At 36.3% G+C, this 16367-nt stretch overlaps 1 protein-coding gene across 5 annotated transcripts in view; it reads right to left on the bottom strand.

Annotated features, from left to right (window-relative positions):
• ITPRID2 (ITPR interacting domain containing 2) overlaps positions 1-16367 on the bottom strand; it is a 37891-nt gene that overhangs the window by 12993 nt on the left and 8531 nt on the right. For all 5 annotated transcript variants that reach the window (XM_045806248.2, XM_045806249.2, XM_045806254.2 and 2 more), the window contains exons 7-11: positions 16126-16334; positions 14556-15253; positions 7589-7661; positions 3328-3416; positions 737-1945 (exon numbers count right to left, since the gene is read on the bottom strand). In XM_045806248.2, coding sequence (XP_045662204.2) covers positions 737-1945; positions 3328-3416; positions 7589-7661; positions 14556-15253; positions 16126-16334 — 2278 coding nt within the window. The remainder of the gene's footprint in view (positions 1-736; positions 1946-3327; positions 3417-7588; positions 7662-14555; positions 15254-16125; positions 16335-16367) is intronic.

Below are 16367 nucleotides of genomic sequence, written 5' to 3'. Positions count from 1 at the left end.
AAATACAAGTAGCTTGGAGAGAGATTCAGAAAGGAAATGTGAAATGCAAACGTAAAGACAATTTAGTTATTTTCAAAGTTTTGGGGAATTATTTCCAGCCCACTTAACGTATCTGAGAGCAATAATTTTAAAAGTGACAAGACACACAGACTATTTTTATTCAAATTAACACTTTACCTGGTTTTTTTCTTTTCTGGGGTAGTTCCAGTTTCTGAACCCAGTGGAAGCAGACTCATTCTGTGCCAGGAGACCAGCACCAGGAGTCAGGAGATGGAGGGGAAAGCTTAGAGAGCTATGAGCAGAACCAGGAGAACGCACGGCGACACAGAAGCTGAGGGGAGGGAAGCTTAGAAAGGAAAGAGGTGGTAAACACAGTCAAATGGTAGAGAAAAGGAGAGGAAAGTATTTGAGAGTGAAGATTTTTTAAATAATAGGGACAACCTCGCTAAGGAAAAGACCAGGGAGAAGAGGCTAAAGAAGGGAGGCTACCTAATGAGCAAAATCTCTTCTCCAGAAGGGAGGGAGATTATGAACAGAGAAATCAAGCTTGTTCAGGACTAATTATAGCTTCTCCCTTGAGACAGGAAGGCAGAGTATAGGAGAAGGGCAGGTACACGTAAGTTTAGGCATGTAAGAAAATGAAGCTGAAGTGGATCCTGCCTGATGGGACTTAGCTTCTCAGTGAATTAAGAGGTGCTCAGATCAATAAAAGAAAAAAAGAGCTTTTTTCTCATACCTGTGAAAGATTCTGCAGTGAGTTTCTAATATCATGCAATACTCTTCGCAACTGCATTTCGATGGCAGAAGGAGGGTTCACAGAGCACGCTCGGTAAGGGTAGGCAGCATGTCTATGGGAGTTAGGACACCCGAAAGGGGCAGTGAAGGCACTACAGGTGGCGCCTGATATGTTGGGAACACTGTGAGTGCTCAGAGTTCTCATGTGCTCACACAGGGGCCTCTCCTGCCACTCGGAGTGGACAGAGTGAAGGGAACAGGTGGACTGAGATACAGGTGCTGGAGCATACAGTGAACAGGCAGGAGTCCTTCGATGATGGCATTCCTCCGACCGGTTCACCTCGCTCTGAGGAGCTTCTTTCTTCACAGATGACGGAGAGATGAAAATAGTGGATTTAACTAAAGACTGACCATCGTGCTCAATCGCCTCTTTTCCTAATCCCTGTTCCTCTTCAGGTGTGTACTTATAGGTGAAGGAAGGTGGACTGCATCTGGTCTCCTTTCCTGGGGACAACCGGACATTGACAGAGGATACAACTCTTACTGGGCTCAATAAGGTGGTTGGTAAAGACTGAGACCTTCTTAGAGGATAGCCGGCTTTTGCAAATAAGTACCTCTGTTTTAAGAGATCTTTCGATTTTATCAAGCTACGTCCTACTCTTTGATGAGACAGACTGCAAACCTTCATTTGAGCTCTTTGCAAAGCTGTATTAACTCTGTCCACAGAAGATGGAGGCCCAGTTGTATTTTCGGAGCCCTTCTCACTGCATCTAGCTTCAAAAGAAGCCAGTGATTTCAGAATATGGTGTGTGGTATAGTGGGCAAATTCATATTCACTGCTTTTATCCACATCACTTTCAGCACTTGCTTCCCTCAGCAGGTCCACTGGCTGTGCTGGAGACAAATCCTCTCTCATTTCAGTAATTTCAGTAATGTGATCTCCTGTGCTACGGGTGGACTGTGTGTTTCCTGCATTCTCCACAGCCTCATTTTGGGGGAAATCCTGGCTATCTGACCTTTTCTTATCGGCAGCTGTTGCTGCCTTCTCTCTTCCCTTTTGAAGAGGGATGAGAGACTCCTCCTCTGATTCATTAAAATAAGGCTGGTCTTGTGCTGTTGGTGTGACAAGGTCTTCACCAAATGATGTGACTGTTGTCTCACTGTCACAACTATCAGCACTACTCCCCATGGCTTGCAAGGACTCAGGAACCTGTGGAAGGAAAACAGGAAGACGGAAAATTCAAGTAAGAAGTATCATTAACAAAAATACCAAACTGATGTGATGCTTCTATATTTCAGGGTCTCCCACCTCGGTTAGGGCCCTGGCACTACTCAAAACTGTTTTCACTGCCCCTAATTGGCAACCCCTCCACTTTTCCATAAAGATTATTCCAAATCTTTACTATTTTCCTTAGGTCCCTTTTTCAGCACCCACTTCCTTTTCTTCCAACACATGACACTGAATCACTGAGAAGATGGACAAACGTTTCTTAACTTTCTTCCCCAACGGCTACAAATGTTCCCATATCTCTCCCCACCATTCCTTCCTCTCTATTCTGAAAGAAAACTATCCTTTTTTTCTAAGCCAATCCTCCAATCTGTGTGTCCAATCACATCCTCTCCAGGACTAGGTTATCTCTTCACAATTTCATCCCAGATTTTCCTGCATCAGACTGTCCTCTTAAGAGCTCTTTCCCTTAGCCAAACAACTTCCCTGAGTCATTCCCACATGAAAAAGACACAAAGACCTATCACCCTTATTTGAAAAAGGAGTCAACATTCATATCTCCTCCTCACCATTGTCTCCATTCATGTTTCTGCCTCATTTACTCCCTCAGAACCACTCACTCAACCACTCACTTTCCAAAAAGACAAATTCTTATCTTCCCATGCTCATGTCCACAGATTTCCTTTTAAAAAAAGACTCTCCAACTCCCAGTTGTTCTGCCCAATGGATCATTCTTTCTGAGTCTCTTTCTCCTGTCCATGTACCCCTCAGGTACTAGGCTCCTAGAGGCTCTTTTAAGTTCTCTTTTTCTCTTACTCCACTTTTCTTTAAAATTTGCTTATAATAGATATTTTAAACACTTTCAAGATACTTCTGTACCTTTGCATACAAGTGTTCCATGTACTATACACAAATTGTGAACTCCTTAAGGATAAAGATGTGCCTGTTATCTGGGTTATCTAACACACTCTAGCATAAAAGTCATATAATATTCAGCAAGCTACATAACACACTTATTGTTAGTTATTAAATAAACAAAATAATTATGGTAAAATACAGAAGCAATGATTGGAAAACAGAAGAATTCCAAACAGAATAATGATCAAAATAATGTCTTTTAACTGAAAGCCCAAAAATAAAGGAGAAGCTCTCTTTGTTTCTAAATGTTCAGTCTGAAAAAGATATATAATTAGTGAAAACCAAAACATGTACTCAAATGCTTAGATAACATCCACATCCTGGCATTTTTATTCTGTCATTTGAAAAATAAAGATTAGGCTGATTCAGTCTTGAAATATATAGCTACTGAAAAATCACCCAAATATGAAGTTAATCACAGAGCCTACTACAATAGAAATTTTTACCTGAAGATGATTAAGGGAGAGGCAGTCTGTCGAATCTTCAGCAAAACCACTGCTATCAGAGTGCTGACTTGCAGTACGTAATAGATGATCTACCGAAAGAAATATCGTTAGGCAAAACTGCTAAATATGACTGCACTGAAAGGAAAATAGTACAGATATATGATTCTTAACAGATACACATATTGATTCCTTCTTAGAAAAATATGCATCACTTATGCAAAATGTGGCTTCAAAGGACGGGAGGTTAACTTGAATTCGTCCCAAAATGGAATCAGATCTATTAAAAATTCTCAGTGTTCAGTTCCTAATTAAGTTCCAGTGTTAATATATTTTGGTAAATCCAATTAATATCTTATCTTTGGAGGACAAATGGCTGAAATAAAGGATCATACTAAATAAAAACAGAAATCCCAAAGTAAACCACTTCCATTAGTAGATATGTAAAGATATTTAGCAGATAAAATGAGAAGTTTAAATGTAGTATGTAAACAGTTCTATATCTTCCTAATAAGAAAATAAGAATATAACTAAGGTGCCTATAAATTAAATAATTTGCATGACAGTACTTAAATGCTTCTGATAATTTCAAATGATGCAAACATTTTTAAGTCATGAAACAATGAATTCCTAACAACTGCATGAAATTCAAATACATTCAACTGGTACATAATACTGTGAATCTTATAAAAACCCCATCTGGTTTTTGGCCTGAAAACTCTAATCCCTGGTTAGTATAACCTAAAAACACTTTTTAAAGTAAAAAATCCTTGGGGCGCCTGGGTGGCACAGCGGTTAAAGCGTCTGCCTTCGGCTCAGGGCGTGATCCCGGCGTTCCGGGGTCGAGCCCTACATCAGGCTCCTCCGCTATGAGCCTGCTTCTTCCTCTCCCACTCCCCCTGCTTGTGTTCCCTCTCTCGCTGGCTGTCTATCTCTGTCAAATAAATAAATAAAATCTTTAAAGTAAAAAATCCAACAAGGCACAGCAAGAATGATCACATGCCCATCCACACTGTAAGTACAGGAGAGACTTTACAGCTATTATATTTACTAGGGGAGAAGCTTCATGAGAAGGTCAAGTTCTGCAGAACTTCAAAGCACCAAGCTAAATAAAGTGTGTTTACCAAATCCACATTCAAGATTTGAATGATAGAACCTGATAATATGTTTGAATAAAATCCAAAATCAATTAAAATTCACCTGACTTTGAAAACTATCCCACTGTAGCCTCAGGTTCAATGTAGAGCAGCACAGAACAGCATAATTTCTTCTCATTATAACTTAGAATAATTCTGTAATATTGTTTTGAAGTTAACAAAACTGCATAATGAGATATAAGAAACTGATCCATACCTTTGATAAGTCTAGGTAAACTGGAACAGTCGTGAAACTGAACTGTAATAAGGTGTCACCATAGGTACTAATTACACACTATAGCAACTGAGAGAATGATTAACATCTTACATCAGAGCAGTTATCACCCTAATTATGTGTTTGCATGTCTTTTTTCTTTTTAGACTATGAGTGTTCAGAAGATAGAAACCTCGTTTACTCTATTTTGTATCCCAGTACCTAGAACAATTGAACAATAAAAAAGGTTTGCTGAATGAATCAATGATAACTTTCTCCGTAAAGCAACAGTAAAATTAAACAGTCACTTAAAGGATTTAGAAGTGATACTGCCTATCTGGTTGGGCAAAGGGCAACTGCTGGAGGGCCTGGGCAGGCCACAGTGACCAGCTCTGCTCAGGTTCTCTCTGCTGAGATCTGTTTCATCTGCAGTGGAATACAGTCTGTGCTGAGTTCACCTCTGTGGTCAGCCTTGAGTTCACATGCACTAGGTCAGATCGTAGACGACGCAGGCTTCAGAGCAGGTGTTGGGCAGTGGAAAGAACAAGGAGGCCTGGGTTCAAGTTCCTACTTTATCACAATAAGCAGTAACTTCTCTCCTCCACAAAACAGAATAATTCTTCTATCTCACAGGGTTACTTCAGGAACTAAATAGGGTGTAAGCGAAACTATTCTGTAAACTGTAAATCACAATCGATGCTCTTTAGTCACACATTTCACAAAAAACACAGTTCTCCACAGAAAAAGGTAGAATTAAAAACAATCAGACCTCTGTCCTAGCTGAAGAGATTAAACATTTTTTCTAATTAAAAACCAGGAAGTTAGAGCAAAACATTAAAGTGAGAACAAAACAAAACCTAGAATTTGTATTTGCCCAATATCATAAAGAAACAAACAGAATACCTGTATACTCAACAAGACTAATGAAAATCTGTACCTCTCTAATAAGGAAAATGTGAATTGCTCTCAATATAGTTTACGGAATGTCAGCTGTGACAAAAGTTGAGTCACTAAACCTCTCCGGGCTTCAGAACTTTTTTTTGTAAGAGAGAGAGAGAAGGGGTGGGGGGTGGGATGCGGAACAGAGGGAGAGGGAGAGAGAATCTTAAGCAGGCTCCACACCCAGCGTAGAGCTCAATAAGGGGCTCAGTCTCACCACTCTGAGATCATGACCTGAACTGAAATCAAGAGTCAGATGCTTAACTGACTGAGCCATCCAGGCATCTGTACGCTTCAGTATTAAATCCCAGGACTGGATATGAGTTTAAGATTACTGTAACTTCAAAAGTCCTAGGACAAAAATGCTAAGTATTTTTATGTATGTACTATATGCATTTTTACTAAACTTGTGAAATGAATATTTTACCAGTGGTTCTAATTCTGTAATCACAACTAGTCTAAGATATTTTCATATCATATTATCAGAATGTGATAGGTTATATTCAAAAATGATGAAAACACTATATTGTTCCCTCTCCCGCTCATGCACATACAAAACCACTTCACTGTTAATTTATAAAAATGTGATTCATAGAAATGTTAACATTTTTACTTATACCACCAGAAATAAGAGACCTCTTCTTATTGGTAAGAGGGAGAAACTCAGATGTGAACCACATTCTGTCTTTTCTACAAGGAGCTTGCTCTTAAAAGATCCTGAAGTACTTATATACTGTTTTTAATTCCTTTTTTTGATGCAGGGCAAGCAGCTTTTTCCAATGTATCCCATGTCAACCTAACTACAGGAAAAATGTCTTGATGGCTGTGAACCATGCCTTATAGCTCAGAAACACATGCATATATTTTGGACTTAAAAAGGTAACAAAATTAAACAGGAAAGTTCTTTTTGTGTCTGACCAGAACTATAGTGACCTACCTTGTTTCTTAGTACCACAACACAATAAAAGAAAAATTATATGCAAATTGTCCCTTATGAAGTCATTTCAGAGATCAGAAGAGAACAAACATGCAATTTCCTATTCTAGGAATGTACATATAAATCCGTGTTTAAAAAAAACCAGGGTGGTTCAGCATGTGTAAGCTTTAAAAATAACAGTCCTACCTTCAGTGGTCACTTTAACTTCTTTACTTCCTCTCTTCTTTTCTCTAAATCTCAAACGCTTTGTGACTTTAAACATCAGACATGTTTTTCTTGTTGCAAATTAAAAGTGAAAGAAATGGATTCAAAGGTTCTTTGGTCAATAATTAGTAATTCAAGAGAAGAATGGTATCTACAGCCAGTCACCTTTGATCCATAGTTTGAATTTAACTTAACTAGCTTTAACCAGTACTGAGCACTTGGTATTTTTTGCTAGAGGCATATTCATGTACATATTTAGGAGACATGTTTAATGAAAAGCAGAGGTGGATAACACAAGTATGTATTTTGGGGCGCCTCGGTGGCTCAGTCAGTTAAGCATCCAACTCTTGATTCCGGCTCAGATTACGATCTCAGGGTTGTGAGATTCCGCACTGGGCGTGGAGCCTGCTAAACATTCTCTCTCTTTCCTCTGCCCCTCCCCACCTGGCTTGCACATGCACTTCCAAAAAATAAATTAAAAAATCCTTAAAAAAAAAATACAAGTATTTCAATCATAACCATGTAAAAATAAAAAGTAGCCCTCAGTCTGTTGCTCTATCACTTCCCATCCAGCCCTTATGCAGAGTTGAAAAATAATTAAGAGTACAAAGAATTGCATTTCAGGATAAGCAAACTAAAATTACATTATGAACACAAAAGTCTTCAAGAGGGTACAAAAAAATTCTATGACCAAAGTATAAGAAAGCATGCATACCTCTGACTTAACCTTCTTTTTACACTTATAGGTACTCAAATACTGATAATGCCCTTTTCCAAATCAGTTAATGACACTTGGTAATGTGCCTGGGAACTAGTGGATATTAGTCTACTTACCTCTTTTTGACTTCGTGAGACCCAGCTGGTAAGCCGCTGGAACGTGAGGAGCTTCTCCCTCCGTACTTTGAACCTAAAGAATGGTTTGAAGCAATTAAAACCTGAAAAATCTACTGCAAAAAAGAATACCTCTTGATAATTATTAAATAAATCAACATAAAAAATGCAAAGCATCTTATCTCAAAATTGTGAGAGCGTCCCACATCTTTATTTTATGACCTATTTTCCAGTTAACAATAGGACTGCGAGTTTGTAGCTAGTAATGAAAAGTGACTACATATATAAACTACTTCATTAAAAAGAAAGTTGCTATTAAGTGAAAAATTGATCCCTAAGAAAAAGTTCTATAAATGTTAAAATTCGAAGTGCAAGGCCAATTCCAGGACAAATGCCATGACTTTGTAGCAGATCATGACTGACGCACAGTTGAGGCAATTACAAGTCTTGCATCTTTAAAAAATTGTATATCATGCTCCCATTACAAAATTTTATAAAATCCCACAAATTTTGAGTGTCTCAAAAACCACACTTGTATTAAGACTGCTTTGTCCTAACGTAAGTGGTCTTTTAAGACGTAACTTGGGAGTTGTAAATAGAAAAGCATGTTTTGTCACAGAACTAAAATGTTGAAAGATCTTAACCATAAACCCTCCCTGAAAATATATTCATAGAAATTATCGAATCCAAAAAAGTTCTTTTTTTATGATGTTTCCCCCCCACCACCTGCACAACTACATAATTTAGGAATTTTCAGATTCTTTATTCACCACACCCATCCCATTCCCCAAATACTCTAACTCCATATTGAGATTAAACATTTGGGGAGGGAGAGACACTAATTCCTAACACTACTTGGTAATGATTAGTACTTAAAATAACAAATAGCATCCTAGCAAAGTAGGCAAACTACCCAAACAGGGTTTTCAACCTTGAACAAATGAGAAAGCAGTTAGCAAACAGGTCTTAGGTAGAACCCTGGTAGTTCTGAGCTATGAATCCATCGATGAATAAGAAATATTCCACAGGGGTGCCTGGGTGGCACAGCAGTTAAGCGTCTGCCTTCAGCTCAGGGCACGATCCCAGCGTTCTGGGATCGAGTCCCACATCAGGCTCCTCCGTTATGAGCCTGCTTCTTCCTCTCCCACTCCCCCTGCTTGTGTTCACTCTCTCGCTGGCTGTCTCTATCTCTGTCAAATAAATAAATAAAATCTAAAAAAAAAAAAAAATTCCACAGGAATAAGAGTGGAATGAAAAACATGAAAAAAATCTCAAAGGTTAAAGATACTATTACCTAATTTAAAAACTGCTCTGATTTGTGGTATCCTTGTTCTATACAGTTCCACGAATCCAACGTTTATGAATCTTTTGAGAACTAAAACACACTGGTCATTTAAAATTACCACCCATAAATTACTATATAAAATAGTTTCTACCCTCTTTGTTATTACTGAAAAATTATATCTATATTTTTCAAAGCAGCAGACATAACTTCAACAGGAAAACCTTTGTTATGCGTGCAAGGAAACAAAATGCATTTTCTTTTTATATTCAACAAAAGGTCTATTATTAGTCTCTATTCAGGCCTACCCTACTTCAAAGAGTTTTCTGTTAAAGTAAATATCAAACAGACCAAATAAGTATAACAGAAATCCGAATGCCTCTTTAATTATATTCTAGGAATCTCAGTTTTGGCAGGGCATTATGATAGACCCAACTATACTCTCTTATTTTTAAACGTAGAATTATCACGTATTTTATTCCTTAGATTTATAAAATTAGTCACAAAATAACATGATTTTAATGAATATGTATCTTTAATATACTATCTTTCAAGATGCTACTCTATGGCAAAACAAAAATAAAAAAACTACAAAAACTACAAATGCTATAATTAGTTCAAAGAAAAGGGCCCTTAAAGAAAAGCTGAGAGGATCATATTTTACTAATAAAATTACTAACATCAGGATTCTTCTTCCCACTTACTCAATAAAATCATTAATCACTTGTTGAAGACAGAAAACAAAACGACATTCTAGTAACAACAGTTAAATTTCATAGCTTAGTATGTGTTATTACTGGTCACAGTTGTGCGAAGGAAAGCAGTCAAATTTGAGATGGAGTACAGCACAGAAAATTATGAAGCAAATAAAACTTGAATTTATTTGTGTGGCAGGACACTAAACAGTTTCAAATCCTCAGTGGTATTCTCGTCATTTGCTACAGATTGCCTTTCATTAAATTAACTATAGCTAAATATTGATAACTGAATTGAGTAATCAAAAATGGGTGTTCACTATACAATTTTCTTTGATCTCTGGGTAAGTTTGAAACTTTGCATAATAAAAATTACAAAAAAAAAAAAAAGACCCTAAAAAAAAAAAAGATAAAATAGCTTGATCTCAGTGTTTTGAGATTTAAAACTGTATGAAAATAGCTTTAAAGTAACCCTGTATTTGAGTTATTTCATTTTAAAAAATGTTTTACAAAACATTTATTAAAACTGTATCTTTGTGAATCAGTGTCCTGCTACCATGGCAGGCACCTACTCTGGTGGTGGTATTTTTTTTTTTTTAACATGTCACATTTTTCATAATATACCTCTTCCAGGCACAACACTATTGTGCTGTGTTCTATATAGCACCAATACATGGAATGTTCTAACTCAAATAACCCTTCCTCTAAGGTTTAAAGAGATAGGTATAGCAGTTTTTTGAAAAAAGAAAATCAAAATTGGAGTTTTAGAAATTCTACTTTTTAGGGGCGCCTGGGTGGCACAGCGGTTAAGCGTCTGCCTTCGGCTCAGGGCGTGATCCCGGCGTTCTGGGATCGAGCCCCACATCAGGCTCCTCTGCTGGGAGCCTGCTTCTTCCCCTCCCACTCCCCCTGCTTGTGTTCCCTCTCACGCTGGCTGTCTCTATCTCTGTCAAATAAAATAAAATCTTTAAAAAAAAAAAAAAAAAAGAAATTCTACTTTTTAAGGACATCTCAAAAAATTCAAATGAAAGCATTATTTTTCTAAAAAAAGTAGTATGGGACTATGCACCAGATGACTTGAGATCTTGTCCAATGTCTTGACACTATCAGTGAGTCTGACCTTTACCAAATGGTATGGTACAGTCAAAAGTAGCAAATTTATACAAAGACCCAAATTCAAATCTTATTCATGCCACTTACTGGCTAGATGACTTCAGACAGTTATCAGAATTATCTGTGACAATTATGTCAGTTTTTTTAAACTGAAAAATAAAGACTAAAACTTCTACCTCACAGCTCCTTAGGATGATCAAATATTTTCCAACAGTAAAATGGTAACAATTTACAACAGATCTCTCTCTGCTATCATCCAGGGACTCCCTACCCTAACATCCCCTTAGCCGTCCCCCAAGTAAGGCACAAATATCAAAGGGAAATTACTACATTCTTCAGAAAGATGACAGAGAACCACTGCTGTCAAGTATTATCAAATGTTAGAGGAGGAAAAATGCTTCCTCATCTGTAAAAGGAGGTAACTGGAGAATGAATTCAAAGATCTCTTTCTGTGCTAGTTTATTATTCTGTATTTGTTGCAAATTTTTATTTAAAAAAACCCTTCAGGTTTTACTTACAAGGTTTACTTTACTGTCAGGTAAATACTTATATAACAAAAGTTAATTTAAGTCTTTTAGATAAATATCAAATAAAATTTGGTGGTTAACTGGACTTCAATTGAAACAGACAGACGTGGGGTGCACGTATCATGTGTTTGAGTTCATGTACTATTGCAGTCTATTCTATCTAAGACACATGCTTGTCTTCAAAACACAGTCAAATTTGAAAGGCCAAAGGAACAACTTAACTGTCAAGTATCTGACTGACTTCAGATTATTTTAACTCAGGCCAATAAATAAAACGAAAAAGAATTCTGAAACTCAATGACTAAAAATAAGGAGATACACTAGTTAAATCAACCATCAGTGTAGAGAGAGAATTAGAAACACTAAAACTCCAGTAGCTTAAAAAATTATATACACTTCCAGTAATACCTCTACTTGAATATAAATTCATTTGTACAGTAAGACACAGAACAACCCATTTACAGAAATAAACAGCTGAAAGTTCTCTTTCTTGTAACATTTAAGTATGAGAAATTTTTCCTTTATACCTACAAGATGAACAATTGCTTACTGAGTAGGATCATTCTGGTTTAACTGTGGATCCTTCATACCACAAATCTGTAGCTCTAGACTGTTACCATGATGTACTTATTAAAAATCAGTTACTCTGAGAACACAAGAATTATCTAGGAAAGTCATTACAAATTAGAAAACTCGAGAGGAGGGTTTTACAACTTTTAGACACACTCGAACATTTTAAATAGTGTACAGAACATTTTTTTATAAGGCAAACTGATTTTAATTGAAAATGGTCTCTGGCCTCTTATTTATTTTTTTCTTAATGTGAGAAATAATCACTCTCACTCTCCAAGGACTGAGTCAGTCTTGTCATCTATTTAATTCCCCTTATGTTGAAATATTTCCTGTCTTTGCTCCTGGTGACTGTCAGAGCTTACCTTTGCTCAGAGGGATTAGGCAGCTTCATGCACAGAGTCAGGTCTGCAACATTTTCTCCTACCTCGCTACCCAAAGCAGCTGGCATTCAGTTAATCTGTCTGAGAACTGGTTTACTGAGAGAGAGAAAGGGAGTGTCCTCTAACTTACATTTATTTGCTGTTTTTACAGGAAGAAAGTTCCCAATACGAATCAAACCTCAAGGGAAAGGAGTCTAAAAGAAAAACAGCAACAACCTACTTTGAATGGGACCTAAAAGTTTGCTTCAGTAAGATTGTTCTCTTCATTTGTCAGTATAATTCAAGTCACACTTGGGAGAAGAGGAAATTAAAGAAACACATTATTTCCTTTCTTTATCCATTGTTCTACAGGCTCTCTTTAAAGTTCCCAAAGGGATAAAAACAGTTCTAGGAGGTTTTTATCCATGTTTTAATTACATCTGAAGAACCAGGATTCATTATCCTTAAAATCCCCCATATTTACAATGCAGCCATGGTTGATCATATCCATGTATTCTTTTTTTGAAAACAAAAATCTTCTACTATTCTTCAACCACCAATGCCTGTAATTTTCTACTAAAAAAAAAAAAAAAGTTCACTTCAATGTGGCATTACTTTCTTCATTAATTGCTTTTGCCAGCAGAGGGAGCAAAACAAAAACAAAAACAAAAACAAAAACAAAACAAAGCCCCACACATTAACTCATTAAATGTTAACCTGCCACCAAAGCAGATCTATCTAGTACTTTCCAAATGTTTTAAAGACCTTTTGTTTATGATAGCAATAATTTAAAAAATATGTAGTTTAAAATTCAGGAACTCTAGGAATTAAAAGCAAGTCTTCTCATCGGAGTCACCAGTATCAGATTTGCAAATATCTAACATAATTTGTTTAAATTTTCCTACTCTGCTATTAAATTAAAACAAGGAAACCAGTTGACATATCTGAGTGTCATAGAAGAGGGGCCCTAATGAAAGGCAAGCAGTTACACTTTATTTATTAATGGTAGGACAAGTTTGGACCAAAACAGTGTCAAAAAGGAATCAAATAGTGAAAGAACAAAAAGATGCTTTAATGTATGAAGTAGTCATCTTATGAACTCATTATAATGAGAAATATATTAGGAATTAAATAGAAATATAAAGAATATATATAGAAATAAGGGGGAAAGAAGGTTACAAATAATGTAAACTATTTCAAAGGGCTGCTCTTCTCCCTTTTCATTTCATTTTTTAGTTAGAATTAAAATATTAAAAGATAAATTCAAAAACCACAAAAAAAGATAAATAGCTATGTCAGCAACACAAATTTTGCAGTAAGTGAAAAATCTTCACTAATGTGAGAGATAGGTACTCACCAAGAGGACATTTATGGGCAGAATCAATTATCCTACTCTCCAACTCCCTAAAATAATGGCATGTGATTCTAAAATTACTGGGAGTTGCTACTATATTACTAATGCTATTCTATAATAAATTTTAAAAAGAGAATTGCACATTACGTAACTTCCAGCCATAACTCTTCAGCAGTATACATGTGCCTCAGTTTCCTCATGTGTAAAATAAGACCAGCACTACCTGCCTCACAGACTAAAGAGAAAAGTACTTCAAAGGCCTGGTACAGTGCCTGCCACAAGGTAGGTGCTTGATAAACTTCAGTTTCCTGTCTCAAACTACACAGCGCCAATCGTAAGTATTAGCTCTAGCCATTCAAAAGTAGTTTTAGTTGACCTCATCGAAATGAATCTCTTTGTCTTGCCCAATTTGAAATTTATGTAAATGCAGTAATCTCTCTAGGTAGGAATAAAAAAATAACCCAACATTGGTCTTCTGGGCTTGCACAAAACATATTCGGTGGCGTTTCAAACCTTCTTCCCTGAGGTTCCCTATCCCCCGCTTCAGAAACAGTATCTTCGGGTTCTTTCCAGTCCCATGCCAAAACCTATCCTTCTGAAAGCCTTGTTCACACTTAACTACCCTTTCCACTACAATACTTTTGAGAAAAGTTTGCCTAAACACACATAGCAATTTAGTGGCAAAAAAGAACTCTAACTTCTTTTTGATTTTAGAGACTGTGTTTTTAACTGTTATGCAATACTGATTTTCATTTAAATATACTCTCTCAGGGCTTTCTCAAAGCATGAAAATCTTAAACTGAGAAAGGGGGTTAAAGTTCAGGTATTATCAGTGAATGACAGAGGACCGAGAGGAGCTTATGGACTGTCACACTACCCTGGCGATGCATAGTCCTGTGACCAATTCCTGGTTCCTGAAACACAGAACTAAAACCTGAAAAGTCAAAATTAGGATGATTTCCTTCTAGTATAAATCTATTAGCCACCTTTCTTTTATAAACATCTTTTCGGCATTTTTTTTTTCCTAACTCATTATTTGAAACAGGTCTCAGTAACATTTTACCTACCTCTTCCATTTCAAAGGAGTCCTTCTGCTGCGCCATTATATTTCTTATGGATGGGATCGTGAGCGGTGCACATGGCTCTTTTTCAGGTGTGGACACATGGACGCTTTTCACCTCATTACCATTTTCTGGCTCATTGTGCCTGGACATGTTGAAATTGTTACCTAAATCAGATTCTATAATACCAGATTCCTCACCCAGTTTATTCGCATAACTTTGAGTTTCTTTACTTTGTTCACTTTCAGTTTTTTGGTTAAAACTATTTGCTTCATCACAAGGTCTATCAATGTCAGCATTCTCCATAACAGCTACTGAACTACCTGACACTTCTTCTTTAACTGTAGCCAACATAGAAGATGAGTCTTTCTTCTTTACAATTTTTTGAGACTTTTGATCATTTTTATTGCCACTTTCTTCCATCACTGAAACATTTGGGATCTTTCCTTTTTCAGTTGCTGGGGAAGGACTACTACCTTCTCCTTTCTCTGTTTTATCAACACATAAATTTAGTTTTGATAGTGTTTTCATTAAACGATTTGCAGTGTTACTTCGGGTTAAAGGTGGAGGTGAGTCTGTCTCCTTGTTAGAAGTCACTGAAGACATACTTCCAATTCTCTGGAGGGGAGTCCCAGAGACTTGAGAATATAAAGAAGAAAATGCATTGGCCACAGTAGTAAGCACTTCAATTTGACGAAAACGGCCTACAAAAAGGAAACAAAGTGAATTATACATATATATTTTTTATCTGTTTATACATATATTAAACGATTACTACTTTTTAGAATGCCAATAATTGAACTTAGATCACGAAGATTATAAAACCAGAACTTTTTTCCTTATCCAACATTTAAAAGTTCTCTACATTTACTGGGGAGAGGGAGGAAGATTTTTCACCTTAAGCACTTGAATTTATGTTTTAAAAATTTACTTAAGAATTTATGTTTTATGATTTAAAACCAGAAAGAAGCACAAAGCATGACAACTCTGGATAAAACAGAAAGGACTATCTATTGATCTACAGCTGTAATTCTATTTTTATGTCTTTGACTCCATTAAGACTCTTGCAAATGTTCTCCCAAGAAAATAACGTAAGTTTATATTTTATACCTAATTGTGGGGAAGGAGGGGGTAGGACTGGATTTATAGATCTCTTAAAGCTGTTCCAAGGACCACCTAGGATCTCATTTTTGGAACTTCTGTGCAACAGAGAAAAATAAGATATAAATAAAAATTATCAAATTAGCCATGCTATTTTAGATTTACAGAAAAACATCTAAAATTGACTGACTTTATTTAATAGTAACAAGCCTCTCCCCTACTTCTTTCCTTTTTGAACATCAGCAATCTGGAGAGTTTAAGATAAGTACAAGGTTCTACATGTCAGTTATAGTAACACTTAAGAATGAGGAGGGGGAAAGTTAACTTCTATAAATAGAATAATAAAAATTCAGAATAAGTAAAATAGCTATTGTGTTAACTTCAATAATTAAGTTCCCAGTGTTATTCCTAAAAATCAGTAAGACTTTTTAAAAAAGACCATCTCACTGTGGATGCTAATATTTAAAAACCTTACTTGTTAAAGCGTAATTTGGGTTTTCTACTTCCATCCGTTGCATTTGAGCACTCAAAAATACTTTAATATCTATCCCTCTGGCAAATGATGACGAATTAAAAAATCTGGAAGGAATTTTAGAAGCAATATCTGGTTCATCTCGTCCAAATCCAAGATTATAAAGAATTTCTTCAGGATCTTCCTCATAAAGTTCCAGCAATTCTGAAACACTACAAAAAAAAAAAAAAAAGAAAAAAGAAAAA

This window comes from Ursus americanus, chromosome 1 (genome assembly GCF_024610735.1).
Source record: "Ursus americanus isolate L20-20 chromosome 1, mUrsAme1.1.p, whole genome shotgun sequence".
In the NCBI taxonomy this organism is placed as follows: Eukaryota; Metazoa; Chordata; class Mammalia; order Carnivora; family Ursidae; genus Ursus; species Ursus americanus.
This window is presented reverse-complemented; position numbering and strand designations above follow the sequence as displayed.